The sequence below is a fragment of the Rhea pennata genome, chromosome 7 (genome assembly GCF_028389875.1).
Source record: "Rhea pennata isolate bPtePen1 chromosome 7, bPtePen1.pri, whole genome shotgun sequence".
NCBI classification, from domain to species: domain Eukaryota; kingdom Metazoa; phylum Chordata; class Aves; order Rheiformes; family Rheidae; genus Rhea; species Rhea pennata.
Window position 1 is genome coordinate 24,222,310 of NC_084669.1, and position 22,980 is coordinate 24,245,289.

General features: G+C 36.4%; 1 protein-coding gene across 2 annotated transcripts in view; it reads left to right on the top strand.

Annotated features, from left to right (window-relative positions):
* The window catches only part of ADK (adenosine kinase), a 302,860-nt gene that overhangs the window by 207,812 nt on the left and 72,068 nt on the right, over positions 1–22,980 (top strand). For both annotated transcript variants that reach the window (XM_062580837.1, XM_062580838.1), the window contains exon 7: positions 11,548–11,718. In XM_062580837.1, coding sequence (XP_062436821.1) covers positions 11,548–11,718 — 171 coding nt within the window. The remainder of the gene's footprint in view (positions 1–11,547; positions 11,719–22,980) is intronic.

Here is a 22,980-nt window from a genome sequence, read left to right on the forward strand (position 1 = left end):
ATGAGATTTTTTTTTCCCCCTGTGTGGAACTTCTTCAAACATTACAAAACTTGGGTGAGTTTTAAAAGTAATTTCAATTATATGTTTTCAAATACAAATTTTTAAGAATATCCTAACTCCTATAAAGCGCTCTTCTTTTTCCATGTACACTTTAACATTTCAAGATTGAGCAAATGGAATTAAACTGGACAAACTAATTTTGGGACTAGAAAATGAGAGAGACTTTGGTTCACGGGCTTATGCTGATATTCCAAAAACAGAATTGCTGTCTTGGAAATATCCCCTTGAGTACAACTTTGCTTCCGTAAAATAACGGTTTTGAGGCTTAAGCATTTCAAAAGAGGTCACCAGCTGGAGTTACCAGTAATTTAGCTAATCATTATATGCATTCTGCATTGTTGATCTTAATCTGTAAATTGATTTGGAAGTATACATTCTCATTTACATGACAGTTTATGAATTCCATTGTCTATCATACATTAAGTAGAAAATACTGCCTATGTATTTCTCTTGTTGCAGACAAAAGGTATAACATTACAGAATATAACATTATGAAATCAGTGGCATGTGATCGTGCCATTAAAAAATGCATCACGATGTGTGTACGTGAGCAGACTGGTTCTAGATTTCCTGAATTCCATTTTACCAGACAGTTGTGCTTTTCATGGAACATCTGTGATTTGATATTGTTCCTCTTAGAAGCTATTTAGCTCCACATCACACTTGCAGGAGGGACCTCTACCCCAGGGGAACGTGGATACCTGCTTAGAAAGACTGAGAAGCTGCGTGTGTAGATTGTATTTCTAACGTGCCTAAAGGAGCCTTGCCTCAGGCCGCACGTATTCAGTGAGCAAAGGGCTATGTTTTCCTCTCAGTTTTCAAAGGTTTCTCCTTCTCAAAATCATTTGAGTTGAAAGCTCAGTATTTTTTCACATCAAAAAAAGTTAGTTCTCAGCCTTAGTTTACGCACCTAATTTGTATCTTGTTTGTCTTTTATGGCACTGGAATGGTTTTGGAAACCAAATACCCCATGTTTCGTAATTAAATGGAAAAAAACGTTTGCTCAGTCGTATGTCCTGCGTTTGTAGTCTGATTTTCTGTGAAGGTGGGGAGGGAAGGTGAAAGGAGTAGAGTCATTATCTGGTGGAGGAGTACCGAAAATACCCAGCAGAAAGTTAAAACTTACCCAGAGCTGAGCGTCTTGAGCTGCAGCGCGACGCGAAGCCCCCGCTGGGACGTGCGCGGGGAGCCTCCCGGGAAGGAGAGCGCCGTGCCCCGCGTCCCGAGAGCTGGGGCGGCGGCGCGGCCGTGCCCCGCGGCGGCAGGAGCGGCCCTGCTCCCGAAAGCTGCCTCCCAAAGCGTGAGCTCCGGAGCTCGGAGGAAGCCCGAACTTGATGCAGGGCTGAGTGGGCTCCGAAAGGCTAGTAGTGGTCAGCGGTGCTTCAGCCTCTCTCAGTCTGAGGAAGGTACACGTGCAGGCTGTAATAATTAATGCGAAGCGCTCGCGTAGCTCTTTATGAGCACAAGCGTTATACAGGCGGTAATTGTAGTTACTTACCGAAATTAATTTAAGTGAAAATATCTTTGTTTATGAGCAACTGTCTGTATTTCAACTATATTTCTTAATAATTATTAGAATTAGCATAGGTTCTAACTCCCATTTATTTGTGTTCGGAAACAAAGCTATACGGTAGTCTTTACCTAATGAAAATTAAAAGCCCAAACAATAATGTTCTTTTAAATAATGAATTTTAATATGTGGAAGTGTGAGCAATAAATGTTTTATTGTAACCCCTGATGTGGTAATTAATCCAAGTGATTAGGACCTAATTGCATGATTGTAGTAAATGCTATATTTGCTGTGAAAGAAGGATATTTAAACTTGCTGTTCTGGGGCTAGTATTGTCAGAAGGCTAATGGTTAAAAAGATCAGTTAGTGCTCTTAAATTTAAACTTGGTAAAAGTGAAGTCAAGAATTAAAAGAAATATGTCCTTTATTTTACTGGTTGCTCTCTTAGTTGTTTTGAGCATTTTATTTTACTATACACTTAATTCTGTGCAATAACTTTGCTTATAAATTAAATTAAACATGTCATAAGGGTACCCTAGCTGTTTAAAATCAGCTAGCAAAGACCCTTGGGAGCCAGAGAGGGTATTTGTTTTATTTAATCGTTTACACCTTAATTTGCAAATAGCAAAAGCCCTCTTATTCCATAAAACTTGTCATTATTTTCCTGCAAAGAACAAGTCTTTCTGGAAGCAGTGCTAGTGCTAGGTGTCCTGCTAGCATTTTGAATAGTCGTATTGCATACCAAGGCAGTTTAGATCTCCACTGAAGCTGTAGAGCTGGTCTGGATTTTCACGGATATAGTTTATGAAGTTTTGGTCCTTGGTTTGCTGTTTTTTTCCTTTTAGTTTGTTTTTTTTTTTTTTTGTTTTGTTTGCTTGCTGGGGGGAAGGCAGGTGGTTCAGCAAAACTGCATTTTATAAATACGTTGTATGCATCTGTGGTTCTGTGTTTTGCCCTTTCTGAGTTTCCTTTACTTAAGCAGACTTGCTTAAAGATGACTTAGCGTTTGAACAGTACAACAAGCTTCAGAAATCTTTTGTGTTACCTCTTTTGTCATTTCTTTTCTTTCTCTTTACACCTACCATGCTCCAGTATCAGCGTAGTCTTTCTGATGATATGATCTTTAGTAGGGAGATAATATGCTCTTTCTTTGGAGCTCTTGAAAAATGTTCTAGCGATGATGGTAATGACTTTGATTAATATTTAATCCCCAGGCCACTACGTTCTTACAGGTTACAAGATCTCAAAGGTGGCAAGGCGGTGGGGGGAGGGAAGGAAGGTTTCTACTGAAGTGTTGCAGTAAGAAAGTCCTTTTATCCGTTTTCTGAACTGAATTTAAGTAAAGCCTTTCATACCAGGACCATGTTGTTGACAGGGAAATTCATAAGTCATGCTGGAGTTGACTTACTTTTTCATGGCATTTGACTCAATCCTGTAGTTGTTTACCTTGGGTAACCGGCGGCATTCCTCCGAATCCTCTGGGACCGCTAATGCTGCGAGGCTGCAGGTATCGCGCACTAATCCAGGACAGGGTGGTGGGGAGGATATTTCTGCCCCTTTTTGTCGGCAAAGCAAATAACCCTCATAGGTGCCGTAGGGCAAGCCCAAAGTAATTCCCCCTTGCTCTGCAGAAGTCACGGTGCTTGCGTGGATAATCACATAACCAAGAAGTCTACTGCATGTACAAAGTGGAAGATTTTTTTTTTTTTTAATTTCAGGCCGTGAGATGCTAGGGACAAAAATAGTAAGTAAGCAATACTGATATGCCAGCCGTGAACGACTCTCACACGACAGGCGTTTTAAAAACTTTGATACCCAGTCAGTCAATGGTGGTCATCTAGTAGTGCAGTAATGTGTAGATCCGTCATTTTTTAGTCTTTGTGTTTTACCTGTATTTACAAAATAAACCATGGTAGTGATATAAGCTCATGTAATTTTTTAAAAAAGAAAAAACCCTCATATTTGTTCTTTTCTTGTTTAAGGCTATTTGAATAAGGAAGGCATAGGCATGTTTTGAATGTTTGCTTGCAGAGCTTTCAAATTAAGTATTAAGTATCTAGAGAATTAGAAATCCTCTGTGCATTTGTAGTTTCATAGATTTTTCTCAATTTACTAATATACTGTAAATATTATGTACACAGCAAACTTGAATGAATTCAACATATGGTTGATGTTTACGTAATTAATGAGATGCCAAATTATATTAATGTAACTAGCCATACACAAAAAAGCAAATGTTGCATAATCATTAAGGGTCTAAATTAACCATACCCAATAACTTATTCCTTACTTCCTGAAATGCTTATTTGACCGGATCGGACTCTGGGATTGTATGCAAAATTGTGGAAATTAAGATTGAAAATCAATTATCTCATTGTTCCTAGAATCATAAATAATATGATTGCCAATTTTAAGATTTGTGGTTATTGTTTCGTGAAACAGTATTTGGTATGTCTGAACCTACTTTTGATCCAAACACAACATTTTCCTCTTTTTATTGATGGGTTAGGCATGCCTATTATTAATAAAGAATTATTTCAGAAGGATAAAAGGTGAATTAGTTTCTCTCTTTATTTTTAATTTTGAAAACATTTCATGATACATTGCATTTTCAGTAAGCTTTAAGCTTGTTTTCAAAAAAGGAGTAGTAGTATGGTAAACTGTTTTTGGAGAGAAGAAAAGTGGCGTGCTCTTTATCATAGCTTGTTTGATTTGCAGCTTATATTTTATTGATGATAATACCCTGTATTTTATAATACCTTTCAACATAGAATTTCAGTCATTTCTGTAATGTTAAGTAATTAAACCTCCCACTGGTTCTGCCAATGGAAGTGTATTTATCATTATAACTATTCTACAAGTGGGTAAACAGAGACAAAAAAGGTTGAATTACTTAATGAAAGGAATAAAAACTTAAGACTCCTGCCTCCCAGATTGTTTCATGAATATTTTCCCCTAAATAATAAATTGGTATAAATAATAATAGACATCTTGCTCTGAGCTTCATAAACTCGCATAAAGCTCTGTGCTGAACTTTAGAGAGAATATGGAGATCTTTTGCAGCCTTCACAAAGGACTTCAGGGAACTATGTCTAACTGTACTCTTAAGATCTTAATTCATCTTGCCCAAATGAGCTTATGAAGTCTTTTGGCATTTCTAGCAAAGAGAAAAATTGGGAGGGGTGGACATAAGAGATTTCCTTAATGCAGAACTAGGTATATTCCTGCTCTCTTGCACATGTGTTTACATCAGCACGTCATTGTTTAAGTTCATGTCTATATGCTCCGTGAGGATGTATCTCATAAGTTGTCACTTTTTTTTTTTTTTTGGTCCTAAAAATGATTTCAAAGAACTTCCTGGAGAAGACATAGTTTAATCTATAATGATCAGAATTGAAACAGATTCCCAAATCATTTAAATAATAAAAAAAGCAATTGCTAATATGTGCATAAAATAATTGTTTCTTTAACATATAATGTCAAATATTGGAGGTTTTCTGCTACTGTTGTAATCTGATAGATACTAATATGGCAGCAATCAGAGTTCACTTCAGCAACAAAGAAGCTGTTCAAGTCTGAAAGCAATCCTCTCCTCCTGACATGTTGGCACCATCATAGAGGAAAATGTCAGGGTCAATATAAGCACATTTACTGACAGTTAGGTTTTTTTTCCTATGTTACTGAAAACTGTTTGAAACTTGGCTTTTATCAAAAACAGAAACACTGGCCACTCAGAATGATAGAACAATAGTTTACAGCTTAGTCATTTTCCCGTTATAAAGCAATACTTTCATAAAAATAAACAATGCATACAGGAACAAGCCAAAACAATTACTCAGAAAAATTGTTGCATTTTTGCCATCCTTGCTTTTTGATTTAAAACAACTGTCTCTGGTAGGAACTGGATGAAAAGCAGCGGGTTTTGTTTCATTAAGTAACCGCTTGCTGATCACTACAAGATAAAGTGTAGTTCAAAAATGCAATTGATACTGTATAGGTACTAAGTTCCTAAATAACCTGTGACATGAAGAATAGGTGCATAGATTAAAACAACTTTCATATATTTTACTTATTTATAGACTGAACATTTCCCAAGCAGAAAGTTATGTAGAGTTTTTTTTTCCCCTTTCAGCAGAGGTCATGTTGTTTGTGTTTTGTTTCTTTTTATTTCTGGAGATTTTTTTAATCAGGAATATTTTAATATCTATATTATTTGATACTTTTCTGCCCTATCTCAGTAATAAAAATATTTTATCAAATGACTTCATGTAGGTTGCAAGTATAAATGCTCAAAATTCAAAGGAAGAAGTGTGTGTTCCTTTAAGTCTGCTAATTTGGCAGTGCTGCACCTTCAGAATACTATGCCTGGATATTTCAGTGTTAAAGATAACTTCTGGTTTTTAATTGTTCTCTGCTCTTTCAAACTCACGTTACATACTGAGGCAGAGACGGAGATTTTGGTCTAACTTGCCTAGAAGATTCTTTCTGGTTCCTGTTTTGAAAGAAGAAGATTTCATTGTCTTGACTCAGTGGGTGGGACATGGACTGCACCGAATTTGTGCTCCGTACCGTTCAGAGGGTAGGGTACATGGCAGCCTTGCGTAAGCTCTTCTGTCTCAAGTAGTTACCCTGTGGTTCATTCTCCATGCGAAGAATTGCCCTCGTGTGGCAGCTTTGCTCCTTCCAAGCCCTGTTATCTCCTCTAGGATGCCAGAGATGAAACTGGTCGTAGGGCAAAGCTGCAGGACATCCCTTCTGTCTGCCCAGGTGTGTGACCTGAAGTTCTCTTTGTGTATGGGGAAGTACAGGAGGCTTCAGCAGGTCTGAAGGTCTGACTTGGTTATGTTAGCAGAGAAATTTCCTTTTGCATCTGAGAAGTTTGTGATTTTACTGGAATTGTTCACATGCTTGAAGTTAGGTGTGTTCTGAAGGGCTTTTTGCTGAATCACAGTATTTATCAGGACTGTCGTTACACGACTGTCCAACTTGCTGTGTGCCTGAAAAATCCCACCCTTTAGATGGATGAGTGTGATGTCATTGTAACTGCATTTTTATGTAAATGCTTGCCATAAAATAATTTTGGATTAAATGATGTGATTCTTTTGTGTTGGTAAAATATAACTTATCTTAAATGGCAGCAGATGGTTGTATATATGTTTCTGAATGTTAAATATTTTGACTCACACTTACAATTCATTCATTTTACATTGTTACCAAATGCTATCTGAAAATTAACTCAGGGTATCGTGATTCAAAAAACAGGCACTCATATGATGAAGTTATTTTCCTGTAAACCGCTTTAAAAATGAGGGGGAGGTGAGGGAAAGGACAGAGGAGGAGTTAGAAAGAAGAAGGGGCAAACTGAAGCATTTTTGGTGAGTGGTAGGTTTGAGAGCAATGAGAATTTGTATTATCTCTACATGTTCTTATAAACATTGCTTTTGTGGCATCCAACAATAATAAATCCAAAAATACAAAGTTACTTGTTATCCTCTCAGTCTGGTTTTATCTTAATGTGTACTAGGTCACAGTTTTCAGTTTTGGCTTTAAGGAAAAAAGAAAGTTAAAAAATACATATCTTGATCCTCGTTATAACGTTATGAAATCACTAAATGTGCGTAATCCGTGTAGATACAGTACAAGTGTGTTTTTTCAGGTGAACAAATGAGAAGAGGCAAGATCAACCTCTCAGTTTGAATAGAGCACCTTATACAGAAATACATTAAGCAAAGAGAGAGCAGTTCTGGCTTCGTGAGATACTTCAAAACACTGATTCTGGGCTGCTGACACTTTTGACACCCTTAATTTGCTGTACTCACATCTGCTCTTGCTAGTGCTGTGTAAGCCTAGTGTGGGTCAGAAGAAACCTTTTGGGTCTTCGTGTGATAAAAATGAGACGGATGTCTTCCAAGGACAAACTGCTTGTGCAGAAGCCTGCTAAATCCTTCCAGTAAGGCTAGGGTCTATTAAAAATAAAAATAAAAAAGGAAGACAAACTTGTGCGTACAAGACTATCCTCTTCTCGCAGTAATCTGGCGTATTGTAAACGTGCGTCAAAGAATTCTTAAATATTGTTGAAGCAAGATCACTATGATATTCTCTCTGTACTTGGTCTAGTGCTATCATGCATATCTTGATTTTTTTAAAGCTCTTAAGTTATAAAAAAGCTACTGCATCTCACATAGCCTTGCATCTGCAGTACTCACATGTGATTTTCTTATTTCTTTTTTCTCTTTCTGCCACAAGGAAAATGTTTTTCTCTACCGATGGATTGTATTTAAACACAAGTACTAAATACAGTGCAGAGAGGTATCTGTGCGTTTTGTGTGTTTGTATGCATACAAACATGCATATAAATAATTTGGTAAGTCATCCTGTTTTCCTGACGTATATGTTACTTTAGCCTTGCTCTCTGGTTTATAGTACAATGGCACCTTTTTCCTGGCATGGAAAAGCTCGCTACATTTTGAGCAGCAGCAAACTGCGGCACATCATGAAGCAGTAGCATCTGGTGCACTTGGCCTCGGTCAGTGCAGGCCGAAGGAGTACTGCGTGCTGTAAGGATGTCTGATAGCCCTTAGTGTGTAACTGGTTTCCTCAGTACTGCAGTGCTTCCTTTCACATTCCTTGACTGCCCTGTCTAATTATGATATGTTCTTCTATGTATAACATTCTTTCACAAAGGTAGATACCTTTACAGTAGTCTTGTGTAGTAGATTACCCCAACCTGAAGTTTTCCAGGCTATTTGAATTTCCGTGTACTAACCAAGTGACTCATCTTTTGGTTACAAATGTTTCTATTAATTCCTGTTAGTTATTTTAAGGTACTATTGGTTTTTGAGGATAAAAAGATTTCCATATTTATCAGAAGCGGACTGAGGTGTGTAGATGTGTACAGAGTATCTTCTGAAAGGCCTCCTAATGTTCTTTTTAGTGAGAAAGGAACTTTTTAATACTAAAATTTGAAGTCTCTTAGATCAGTGGTCTTCGTCTTGTGTTTTGGGAGACTTTATCTCTAAAGAATCCACAGATGTTGTGAAGAGATACAAGATCACATGTTCTACCCAACAGTCTACCCAAGGGAAATCTCTGAATTGGTGCTGATATTGGCCAAAAACAAAAAAAAACCAAAAAAAAAAAAAAAAAAAGAAAAAAGAAAAGAAATTTAAGATGCAAATCACCATTGGTTCCTAACCTATAGTTCTTTAACTTTTAAGATGTCCTTACTTGACATATCTCAACCTTGCTGTACTGTCACAGAAACAATACCTAGAAATTATGTTGCCTAGGAGTTAATTGTGAAAGCAGGTCAGAAGAGTTGACTTAGAGTCTAGATATTCCTGTAGATACACCTCTCTGTACAACAAGCAGAAGCAGCTGAAAGAGCAGGAAATCTGTGGCTCCGAGGAAGAGATGGAGTGGCTTTCTTTGTTAGGAATCCCCAGGAGATATAAGAAAACTTGTTTGCTTTGGTGGAATTCATTCCTGTTCAGAATTGTAGCATGCTGCAGTGATGTGGTCGGTGGCCTCTAGTCGCAGTTCAAACTAAGATACTATGTTTATTTACTGTACTGGCCATAGCTGGAACTGGAATTCCACTACAGGTAAAGTCAAACTCTATTGAAATCCTTAAAGGAGGAAAAATATACTTAGCTTTCTTTAAACCCAGATCTCTTTGATTCAGATTTTATATGTTTTGCTTCTACCTTAATTCCATTGTGTGAATTGTACAACCAGAGCTTATTTTTGTGAGGAAATGTTGTATTTGACAAAGTTTTAGGAAGAGTTCTCTAAAGCAAAGTTTTAGGAAAGTTCTCTAAAGCCTAACTCTTAATTTCTAAATGTTTCATTATCAAATACTCATTTAAAAAAATATAAAAGAAAAAGCTATTTGAGGAGTGAAATTAAATGGCAGAATTGATTTTTAAAGAAAAGCAGAAAACAGAGCTGCAACTTTTCAGAGTCCCTGGCTTTACTATGCAGGAACTGAAAAGCAAGCTATCCTATCTGCATCTCAGTACTTTTATGTTGCCTTTTCCAAAGGAAAAGAGAGTTGGATGCAGGCCTGAGTTAGCTCTCACGGGGATAGTGTTCTGTACCTTAAATTACAATCAGATGTATTTCAGTTCAGATCAAGTTTTCAGCCTAAAATTGGTAAGAAGCCTAATTATTTGACCAGGTTACTATTTACGCAGACCACTGTATAGCAATCTGTGATTTATCCACAGCTGGCAACATGTTAGCCTTGCAAGGTTTTTATTTTGTGTTTGGAACAGTTTTTTAAAAATTCAGCTCTGTTCATTAAATGAAACACTAAAAGATGGTAGAGATTGCTATGGAGACAAGATGTTATATAAATGGTTCACTTTAATTCTTCAGAATATAAAAATAGCAAAGAAGCCTGGATGTTTACAGGATTCCAGTCTTTCGAGGTACTGAGTAACTCCACAAGATGCAAAGCATTTTTATGCCCTTTGGACTCTCATTGTCATGTAGAGAATCATGCCTGGATTTTAAAAGTGATCATGTATTTGCTAGACAGGGGAGCCTGGAGTAGGCAGAAATAAATGGAAAGATTTTCTAAGTAATCTTTAATCTGTAGACTCTTCATTATATTATTTTTCTAGTGAATAGAAAGCCTAAGATGAGCTGTTAACTGAAGTATTCAGGGTAAAAATACAGATATTCTGTGATCTGAAGACAGAATAATATGGATAAAAAGTAGAAAATAAGACTGATTCACTATTACACCTTTTAGAGTGTCACAGTAGCAAAGTAAAACATCAAACTGAGATGGCAATTTATTTATAAGACCCCACTCAAAGTTGTTTGTTACTCTGCCTTAGAGGTTACTTCTGGCCTTAAATTTAACACTTGCTGCTCTTACTTGAAAATGACTTTTATACACAGTTTTCGGAACAGTTGCTAAGATTGCTTTTAGAGTTGCAGGAATGGAACACCTAAAATTTGTTTAATTAGTGTAAAGACTATGTCTAATTAGTAGATTAATGAAACTATGTGATCTTTAAATAACATCTGGAACACATGAGGTTCAGCTTGGGGGAGAAGAGATCTTGAAAAAAATCTTTGTTCTAGCTCTGTTAGCAACCAAGAACTTTCATATTAAGTGTGAAGGACAATCTCTCTGTTTATTTTTAATTTTTTGGTGAAATACATTGTTACATTTTTTTAAAAAACAGGTATAATGGAAAGGGATTGTGTATTTTTGGCTGAAGATTGTAGATAAGTGTCCTGTTAAGACTCCAGAGTCCACCTCATATCAGGCCAAAGAGCTGCAGCTCTATTTTAGTGCGATAGCTGAGAGCATCACGGTCTCCCTTCCTATCAGCAGCTGTATTCCTTTAACAGAGATAGAATGGGATCATGTTCTCGTAATTCAGGAAATGCCTGCATAGAGAAGAAAGTATGAAATCTGTGGTTGTGGGAAAATGAAAAATACTGCGTGGAAACATGAAAAACCTGGCTTTGTCATGCAGAACAATAGCAACAAGTACAGGAATGATAGCATATTCTACATACTTACTATAAACAAGGTAATTCTTCAGGCAAGAGATTTAATTAATCCTTTAGCTCCACGTAGAGCCATCTTCTTGGGCACTGGAATTAAGTAGCAAAGTCAGATTGACTCTGTTACCAAAAAGGGGCATTTAGAATTATAATATAACACCTTTTAAATACAAACAATACTCTTAGCTGCTATGGAAAGTAAATGGCATAGAATGCAGTGGTAGTGAATTATATTTAATTTTAGAGGCTTATCTTTCTCAGCATATACAGATTCTTTGTCACCTCCATAATACCTCAATGCAAAGACAGTATTTATCTGCAGTGTTTCTATTTGTGAATGTGCATGATGGAAAAGGTGTGCGTAGGAAGGGGTTCCTTTCAGAGGCACATACTTAATGCAGTTCCTAATTTGAAATGAGTAAAATACTCTGTTGTTTGTATGTTTACAGGGATTCTTCCTGACAGTGTCACCAGAAGCGATATTAAAAGTGGCTGCTCAGGCTTCTGCAAACAACAAGATCTTCAGCTTGAATCTTTCTGCACCATTTATTAGCCAGTTCTACAAAGAGCCTATGATGAAAGTCATGCCTTATGTTGACGTCCTTTTTGGAAATGAGACGGTGAGTCCTACAAAAGTAAACATCTCTTGGGCCTACCTGTTTTGTGTCCTGCTTTCCAATTCTCCGTTATTCACAGAGAGAAATTAACTTTAAAGTGTCGCTGGAAAATGAAACCCGCAGTCACAACTGAGAAAGAGGAGCCAAAAGAATGTGATGTTTCCGTTGATGCCAATTATAACATTTGACCTGGTAGAGGTTTATAGCTCGCTCGTGTTAGCGTAGAGATGCATGAACAAGTTACTTCAGGTTAAAAGAGGGAATATCCAGCACGCTGCCTGCTTCAGAATCAATGCCATATGCATGTGCTTGCCCAGTAGTAAATCTTTGCTGGGAGAAAACATGTGAAGGACTACTGCAGAGCTGCTGAGGTGCTGTAACTTGCTTCCATACCCCTTACTCCTATTCTTGACAGCATTTTCTGTGATGAAAATGCTTGCTTTTCTGGGAGAGTAGAAGGAGAATCCTGAAAAACAATTAACTGGCTTAGAAGGTTCTTACTGAATTTTATAAAAGATGGACTGGCAGTCCACCTAAGGAAGCTTATCTTTGCTATGCAACAGCTGGTAAACAGCATGTATGAAATTCTGCCTGAAAGTCCATGTAGGAGACCAACTGAATTTAGATTTTACTTACTATATTACGATCACTTCTCGATTTTTTTCTGGTTCAGAAAGTTCTCTTAAATATTTATTGATTTGCTAAACATAAAAAGGTTATATATGTATGTGTGTATATACATATGTATATATACAAGATTTCAAAAAATCTTGGAAAATATGATGTACCTAAATGAGGCAAGGGCTTACCTCTCCTTGAGATAATTACATTAGTACAGGAAAATTATGGAAAACTGACTTAAACAGTGCTTATTCTTGTTTATGACACAGATTGGAACCAGCAAGAGTCAGTTTTTTACACTATTGCTGCATGTCCACATTAGGAACTAGTATTGTTCCAGATATAGTACATACTGTAGGTAATCATACAGAAAGGTTTTCTGGATGTTTTGCTGCTATTGCCATCTGTTACCTTTTTTTTCTCTTTTGCAATACAGTCCTCACTAAGATGCTACTGAGTATTTAAATTTAGTAGTGATATGATCTCAAAAAAAAAAACCTTGTCAGATCTCACAAATTAAGCAGAATCAAGTTTAGTCAGTGTTTGGGGGGGGGGGGGAGGCTGAAAAGAACTTCTGGGCTAAACTATTGCTTGGTTTTATATAAGTATTGCCTCTTTAACCTGTTAGGACATTACAGATCACAGTGAATCATAAAGACAACTAGCCTTTAATGCATTTGCATACTTTATAAGTAATACTCCAATATAGCGGCAAGATTACAATTTTGGAAATTATATCATGATTACCTTAATTCACCCTACCATTTGAGTTTGCTGTGGTATTATTCACCTCCTGTCAAAAACTATTGGGCAGGGCTGCTGTGTTTATTGAAGTGTGAAATACTCCCTGCATTTTCTGTGTATATTTTCTGAAGCATTTGGTGTCTTTCAGGGTAAAAGATGCTATTTTAATGTAAGTGATCATCCTTAAACTTGGCTGCACAATGTGTGTATACTTCAGAGTATCAGCCTCTTACAGTCTGTTACTTATGCTCCTTTTTGTACATGGTATACTTGAATTTCTAATCAGTTGAAACTCTGGTCTGCTTTTAGTCTCTGCTTCTTACTGTCTAAGCTGACCATGGCTGCTTTAGAGCTGCTGAAGTGCTTTTTACAGTGGTTTATTCTCTTGTCTTCCTGTGTGAGCTGAAACCACCCTCTTGGCATGGCATGCTTCCACTTCTAGTGGCGGCTGTATCTTGTGACTGTAAGTGTTTCTGCTCGCTGCATCATGGTTTGTAGCAAAGAGTAGCTGCAAAACTCCTTAGGAGAAGCGTATTCTGACATGTCCTGCCTTCTAGTAGCTTCCCTTCTAGCTTATTCTCCTGTATTCTTTTCAGCTGCAAGTACATTTGGTTTTCTTTGTGTTTAGGTATGCCTTGATGGGGAATACACCAAATTTTCGTTCATATCCTCTGGTTGCCTTTTTGCTGTGTTTTCCATCAATTCTGCTAATTTAATTAAATAATGAAAGCACATATAAGTCAACACACAAGCAGGGCAGACTAAATAGTATGGTTATTACTTTATTAGAACAAGAGTAGTCTCAGACATGATTTTTATTCTTCTGTATATTTATCTTCACTACACATTATAGACAAATATAATTTTATTGTTAAGCACTGAGCTGTTTATATTTTTAGAGTGCTACAAAAAACATCCAAGAGCAGCAAAATTCCAAATTGCTGCCATTCTTAAACTAAAAACAATTAGCAAAGTGATTTTAGATTACATCTTCTACTTAAAAACTTACATCTGAATGGAGATCGGTTATTTCAAGTTTCAGCCAGATGGTAATTAAAATGGGCAAGTTATAAACCTCTTGGAATAAATGTTCTGGTTTAGAATGTAAGTGCCAACGTACCCTTAACCGCAGTGGAGACACAGAATGCTGTGATAACTCGGTATATTTATCAGTTTCAGCATTAGCTTTGTGACCACTACTGTTTTGATCATTTCTTTAAACCTCTTTTAAAACCAACCAACATCTTGCTTTGAATTTTTGATGCTTATTAACTACAGTTCATATAATAAATTTAGTACAGAACATTCAGTATAGAAATAATTATATGTTCATTGCTGCTAGCCAATTAGGGCCATCCTGCAGTCATTATCTAGCAATACATGACTGGAGAACTTGATTATTGTCATTGCTTTTAATTTTTATTAAATTAAGTTTTTTTTATAGTGTCATTTTGCAAATGGTTTTTAGCAATAATACCTTCCAAGCTTCCATAATCACTGGATAATTAACCTGCCAGGATTAAGCACACTCTACTTTGCCTCAGGATCCTTAACTCTCAAATAAGGTCAATTATCTCCTGATGATAACTGCTTTGTCACAAGTTGCTGCTTAATTCATCTGTAAAAGCTCACCTTAGAATACATATTTTACAACTCAAAGTAACTTTCAATAACAGAATGGTCAAAGGAGTGAAAGCGTTTAAAATTACATCTCTACGCAAAGTTATGAAGTGTTTTTTGCACAGCCATTCTTAGGCAAGTAAAGGAGCCTACGTTTGTGTGGATTTCTTCCCAGACCTTTTTCTGCGTTCCACGAGTTAGAGCTTGATGTCTCTGATATGCTGGTGATAGAGTTGGCCCAGGAAACACCTGTCCTGCCCTGCATTATTTGCGTTTTGAGAACCCATGGAAGTAAAGGCCGGTCATAGGAATGTGAACTCATTTTCCAGTCTCCCTAAAGCTGTGAGATAAAATGGCATCTCCTCAGGGAAGGAACCACCGGGGAAACATGCAGCTGGATAGCAATTTATTTTCTATGGAGGTCTTGAGAATTTAAGGGTCTCTGCAAGGCTTCCATGTGATTCTGCACTTCATTCCCACACATGGCAGGTATTCCTGACTTGCAGAGGAATATTAAGTAAGATATTGAAAAGGTAAAGATCTTTCTAAGTTCTCTTCCTGTGTCTAGACAGGACATCACTGAGAAATTTTAAAATTTGGGAACTTTAGAATTATAGAAGTGCTGAGTTCCTCATCTGTTAGTTTATAATAAAAACCATGTCAAAACAGTATAGTTTGCAGTATACAGTGTACAGCAACCAGTAAAAGTTAAGGAGGATATGTAAAAGAGAAATCATGGATTTTTCTTAAGCAGTGATATAATAAAGCTAATATAACATTTCTTTCTGGAAATTGGATCCTCTTTCTCACAAGTATATAGAGGTTTTACTTCTAAACACAGTTTCAGAACAAATTAATTACAGGATTGTAAACAGAAGCTCTGCAAAGGCGGGGTACTCCTGCAATCTGATCGGGAAATTGATGCTGGTGCAGCAACAAGCATGCTGTAAAGAAACATGGTTACATGAAAGACTTGTATGTTTTAAAAAGCAATTTTAATAGCAGTTCTAGAATTACGAATCCTGAGCTTTACAGAGATGTGTACCTCTCTATGCAATAAGCTAGCACATAAACCAGTCATCATTTTAGCTTGTAATTATATCAGAATGGCACATTGAGTCTCCTTAAATTAAAATGCTTGCAAATAAGGTCTCAAATATTAACACAAACATCTCCACAAAAATACACTGTTTTGCAGAGGCTTTACGAACCTTTATAAGGCCTTTATGAGCCTTTTTAAAGCAAGTGTCATCTTCAGTTATCCTACTACTTGTTTTATTTCTGTACATCTTGTTCAAGGAATATGTGTGTTGTACTTTCACTTTAATGACCATGAAAAACAGTAAATCTAAAACTGATGACAGTGGTTAACATTGTCCTAGCTTTGAACTTGCATTCAAAGAGAGTCTGTATTTTTGTGCTTATTTTAACTGGAGGAGTGAATGGAAATGCTGCTAAGGTTTTTGGCATAAAGCTATATTTAATGCACTAGGATTTACACCTAAATGACAGTTTCCAAGCAAGTGTGGCCATTCTGTAACCTATAGCTTATGTTTGCAAACAACTTTAACTCCATGTATGTTGGTATATAGTATTAAGATATAGTATTGTGAACAAACTTCAGTCCTGCAAATAAATTCCCTCTACGACTTTGTCACCTGCAACTAGGTTGATACCTGAAGGCTTAGGAATCTGCCTACAGCTCACAAAAATCTTGGATGAGACATAATAGCTTTCCTAAGGTAAATCAGCGACATGGTGATTTTTTTAAACTAGTGTACCTTCATAATTGTATAATTTAATTGATCCAAATTTACACCAATATAATTAATACTGTTTATGCTTTAATTGAATCTAAGTTTCTCCAGGAGGCTCTTTTTTTAGCGTACTGTTAATTTACATGTGTGATAAAGGACCCTTAAGAGCCCTTGAGTCTTTCTTTTTGACTTAGCAGAGCTGATATTTAAGGGTTATTTTCAGTTAGTGGTTGTTTGTAAACCGTCTTTCTTAAGAACTGAACCTTCACATTCAATTTCTAAATTCTTAGTCATTTTGAATCAAGCTTTCACAAATATTAATCATCTTAATTGAAATCGAGATGGGTGGCAGTATTTCTCACTTCAATTTATTTGCCAATAGTTTCCATTTCTTAGGGCTTTTAAAGGCTCTCAGAAGCTTGCCCCTATGATGAAGATAATTATCTTCATTTTGTAGGCTGAGGGGCTGAGAATTGCAAAATCCCATACAGTGAGTCTGTGGTTAAGTTAAAAACTGTAGCTGGATATTCTGACCCAGTTTATTAAATGCACATGGGAAAAATGTTTGTAAGGAGATCTTCTCTTCTATTTTAGCAGGTAGGGATTTTTTTAAGGCCAACTGATGCTGGTGTTTGCTTTTCTAAAATACTGTAAACAGAAAGCAATTTCTTTTTATAAAACTTACTTTTAAGATTCCTGCAAAATCTTCAGCAAATGGAGCCTGGAAATTAAAAATTGGAATTTTTAATGGAGGAAAAATAAATATTATTATTCTTAGAGTTCTCTGATTTCTTTGTAGAATTCTGTCACTTACTTTTCTGCTACAGGAACTGAATTTTCAATTATAGGAAAGCTCTGGCATCATAATATTGCTCCTTGATCTGCAGAATTAACTACTTTCTTAATGTCTGAATAGCTAATAAATTGTGGCTGGCTGAAAAATGAGGGGGTCTCTAGCACAAGGGAGGTTGGTAATGTCAATGGCGTGTTGTAAAGATGTGCTGTGGGAAGGATTCTGAAACAGCCCAAGGCTATTTCAGCTGCAGACACTGAATCTGCTTTTCCCTCTCTCTTCTGTCTTTTTTTTTCCTTCCCCCTTGTGAACTGCAGTGGCTCTCTAAGATGAAATGCTTTTAAATCATTTCCCAACCTTGCAGCCGTCATTGATAAAAGCCCTACTATTTGAAATGATATGAATCACCGTGGAGTTAATCATACCTTATGCAACAACGTATTTTGTTGTGATTCATTCTGTTTCAATTAATCTTCTTATTTATCTACATTGTCTCAGCTGCTGCAATGAAATTCATGCTTAAAAAGCAAGTAATTATTTTAGTGTAGCTTACCTAGTATATTATGAATGAAAGGAAAATTGAGAGCCAGGTATTTAAGTTGATATTTAGTGCTACTTTCAGCTAATGTCTAGCTATTTAAGTAATTTAGGAATCCTATCTCAAAAGTGGTTTTCTTTTTCCTGTTTTGAAAAGCAAGCAGGTATTTAGAAGCACACGCTTGACAACCGGCTTCACTTCTTAAAACGAAAAACATTTTCTGGTAGTATCTCAGAAAGATTAGGGATATTTATCCTTCCTTATGTGATCCAGCTTTGCGATGCGTCGAAGGTCAGGAATGCTGCAGCACAGGACAGAACACGTCCTGTGAGAGGGGAAGGAAGGTTTCACCGTATCTCAGCAGCTTGTGTTTTACTGACGATGATTGATAACCCTTGTCACTTTGTAGCACTTCCCAGAGCATCTCATAACACTTCCTAAACATTAAAGCTAAAGAATAAACCAATAAGGTGGGTGTGTAGTCTTGTCTGTGTTTTACAGGTGGACAACCAAGAGGTTATTTGCCCAAGGTCATACAGCAGTGTCAGGAACAAGGAAAATTGGTTCTGCCTTTTTTTTTCTTCTGTTAGTGTCCTGAAATGATGTCAGCCACTGCGTGTATTAGGACAAAACTCATCTGTGTGGAATAAAAGGTCTGCAGAATTTGATTTTCAATTCTTAATGTTATATTAATACAGATCTCTGAAAACTTTTTAAAGGTAAAAATGTAGGCAATTTCAAAAATTGTGATACTAGGGCAAATACAAATATACAGCGTAAAAGCTGTAAAAATCAGAATATTAATAAAGTTTAGTACAATGGATAAGAAATAGAAGAATGAAGGCAGAAATGTTCACAAAATTTTTTTTTAATCAATGTAAATCCAGAATAGTTCTATTTCATGGGAATAGTTTCAGGTAACAATGCAGATAAGATGGATAGGTTTCAATGAAGGATTTTTTTTCCAGTCCAGCTGAAGTACATTTTGCGACTCCACACTTCAAGCCCTGTTTGGGGGTGGATGTAGCCACTTTTTAATTCAAAGCATTATTAGATCATGTTAAAAGCCTGTTAAAGCAATGAGGAATCATTGAGATACACTGGAGATTCAACCTGGTTACAGTCCTTCCAGCCACCTGTAAGGTCCCATTTAGAGTGAAGTCCAGTGTTCTGCTTGATCTCATCAAAATGTAAGCCAGTGCAGAAAGGGTAGCGCTCTCTCCCGGTATCTCATAGTCTCATTCCCCCTACTCTTGCTTCGGGCAGATTTAGCAATTTCATGTCCAAAGCAAGAGTCATCTTCGTAGGTTAGACCTCTGTCAGATCAGTGAGCTGATCAGCTTCGCTGGGGCAGCACAATCACTAGATCTCACTAGACGAAGTGGTGATGCATGATGATGGAGAGGGCTTGGGAGGGAGGGCCTGATAACCTCTTTGGTGAAATCAGGTGAAACACAACATGATCTATAATGCTAGAGTTTCTACAGGAAGAGCCCAAGGAGGCGAAGGAATATTGCTGGGGACATTGGCTGACTTGGTTTTATTTCTGTAGTATAGTATATTCAGCAATGCCCTTCTAAATCTTAACTTACGTTATATATGCAGCTACTCAGTATAGTGTTTTCTGCAGGTATTTGATTGAATGTTATTATATATAGGTAAGTTCAGGTAGAGTTCTTGGATGGAGGTTATTATATAGAACAGTTAACGTTTTTCTAATGAGTATATATTGATGTTGTGGTTATAAATTTGCTTCTGAACAAAGAGTACTTGACCAAGAAGAACAGGAAAAGACGGTTAAGGAGCTGGTAGTAAGTCCCTGATGATATATCCTTTGTTCAATACCCTTTTTCTTTTTTGACTACAAGATCCTTTACACAGCGTTCAGACAAAGTGTCTAGAGAGTGTCTAGTTTACCATGTTAGCTGCAGCATGTCTAGCCAGCGAAATGCAAAAGGCTTTGAGTTAACTTAGTCTGCAATGAAAATAGTTGCATGGAAACCACGGAGACATGAGTATTGAATAATGCGGTTATAAGAAATACGTGTCATTCTCTTCTCAAGGATTCTAATCAAGAATTTTCTGTGAACAACTCTTCTTTATTAGCTGAAAAAGTTAGAAGTTGTGCAGTACATGAGAGGGGACTGCAGGAAGGATGAAAAGCACCTGGAGTTTAGGAATTGGTATAGAAATAGTCTTAAAGAAATCTTCTCTGAATCACTGAATTCTTTTCCTGGCTTTGCCACAAACTTTTGGTGTAACCTCAAGTTGAGTCTTTTAAGCCAAAACAGTCAAGATGTTATATACAATAGTTATATATATTCCTTATTTTCTGGATACACAAGATGAAACCCCTTGTGCTGAATTTTTTAGCACACATTCGTTTATTTATTTATTTATCTATAATGGGAGCTACTCCTTGACCCATTACAAATAAAATTGTATAAGTACTCTGAAAAGTTGTCTCAGGTTTTCCAAGTATGAAAGGATCAAGAGCTTTCCTGTATCTGTCTGTGCCTCAGTTTCCCCAAATATACAGTAAGGATAACATGATCCCTCACTGAGTAATGAAGTTAATTCTAAGAGATCAGGGAGTGTTATACAAACACTCATAAGTCCATTTAAAAAAAATACTGTTTATAGTGGAAAGTGTTGTGTTGCATGGCTAGTGTGCCGTATATAACTTTAACTCACTAGTTCACGTATTAACCAAGGACAATACCTTGAGTTAGATGCCTATAAAAACAGTATGAAGTCATATAATTGCATCTGTATCTTAAAACCCTCACTGTGAAATCACATTAAGTTTATACAATTTAAGTTCTTGTATTTCCTTACTTTGTATGCTTGATATTGCAGCCTTCAATATTTTTCTGCCATGGATTATGTATGTCTTTCTTTTTTTTCTTTTTTTTTTTTTTTTTTTTGGTGCATTTGCCTAACATCCAGCATCACAGGTAGTCATCAGTATGGCACCTTTTTGCTTGCTAAATACTCCCTTGGAGACCACCATCAGTATCGCTCCTTTGATCAGTCATCATTTAGCATCTGTTGCCTATCCAGATATATAGCTAGTGTGACAATCCCACAGGGAGAGATATATTGTAATTGGACATCAGAGCAAATCCAAAGTCTACCCTTTTTTCTTCTTTTAGAAAATCTGTGAATATCTACTAAATGCAGAGAGTATAAGTAGATACATTTTTCAGTGTATATGAGTGTAAATGTTTTATATGATCATTTTCATATTAAATCAACTTAAGGAAAATAGATACAAAATGCATACATGCAGTGGTGCAGAAGTATATTGACACTGGATTATAATGACTGATTTTTTATTATTAAAACTTTTATATAAGGAAATAATCTTGAAAATATACTTGGGGTTTTTAGGAGTATATTTGGCGATTTCTTTATTACAACATTGTTCTTTCAAAACTAGAATTTCAGCTGTGTTTCCTTCCTTGTGCTACCTTACCTCATCCACATGTTCCTTCAAATTACTTATATAGGTCAAAAAAAAATTTTATTAAATCAAGAGGGTTACACTTATTAAATCAAGAGGGTTACACTTGATCAAAAATATTTTTAATTCATCAAGAAGGTTACTGGACAATAGTATCATTTTTCTGAATTTCTTCAGAAAGGAAGAGCAAAACTAGGCATTTGTATCTTATCTTCCTTCTCTCTGTCCAGTTATGTGATCTTCTGTCACTAGGATTCTTACTGTTTGTAGATTCGGTAGGACAACATGTAGCCCTTTGAAGTTTCATTGAGACTGTTGAAAAGGCGTTATGTGTAACACCTGTGGAAGTAAACAATGCAAAAGATTTTTCCTTCCTGCACTGACATATATGGTGAAGGTATTTAGAACTGACTTCTGAACTAGAGTACATTGATTAAAGTTTGTATTACAATTTTGAATAAGAATTTAGAATTAGGGCATTAGAACTGCTAATACTGAACATTTTCTTTAATTAAATTTAATAATTATTCAATTAAAATATAATTTGTCATTCATATAAATGGGATTAAAGGGAAAGCTAAACCTGCTCTGTATTATGCAGCATATACAGGGGATGCCAAATGTGTGTAAGGGCTGCAAAAATATTAATTTCTAAATAGTTTTTCAAAGAGTTGTCAAAAACTTAGGAAAGAAGCTTGGACAGAGCATAGGAAAATATAATTTGAAGCTTCTGTTCTGTGTGCAAATAAGAGCTTGTATACTTAAAAGCTTTTTTTATTATTTCCAAAGGTAATAATTGACCTAATAAAAAAAGCTTCCTTACTCTAAAATCTTGCTTCCTTTATATCTGTAAGCTTCCCTGCTTACAACAGCCCATGTGTGATCATTTTGCAGCCACATGAAAGTATCTCCTTAAACTATGTTTTGAGGTTTAGTGGTCATATTCTGACTTACAACATCATTTGTTTAAATATTGAGCTCTTGGGGAAGCAATGTGGAGAAATGTCTTTGTTACAGGTTTTTTATTTTAAGTTAACAGCACTTATCTAGCCTAGTTATCACACTTCCTTTGGCTTCTCCACAGAAATGAACTACTAAAACTTCTACTAATGTGCTGTACTAATGCCAACAGATTTGTGATAAGTTACAAAGTCAAAATGTTGCTTGTTTTGCCCTCAGACCATCATTTGACACCGAGTATTGCCTGTCAAAAAGAGCAGCATATGCAGTGACATTAGAAAAGCATGCGTATTTGAGTCAGTTTGTTTTGCGTGATAAAATAGTTTCCAGGTGAAAGACCTTTTCTGTAAAGGAAAGAATTATAGCAATAGTATGGTTGAAATATTAGAAACTTTGGAGTATATAAATCTCTGTGTTTCTTGGATATGTTTCCAGTTGTGTAGAAGGGGGATCCCTACTCCAAATTTGAAATTGAATGAACAGTTGTATTCGTCATCCTCAAATTATTTCACTCAGGGCCAACAATTTCACAGGCAGAAATTTTCTTCTTCCCAACCGCAGCTATGGAAAAGATTTCCTTGCTGTCCTCGCAGAGGAAGCAGCCATCATCGCTGAATATTGTTTCAAGCCTGCGAGCTTGGAGAGTTTTGCATTTAGCCAGCTTGTCCTCCCGGCTCCGTAAGGCCACAGGCTCACTGTCCTTGTCCATGAGCAAAAATCGTAGCATTTGAGAAACTGACTCTGAAAGCAATGGGAAAATGATACG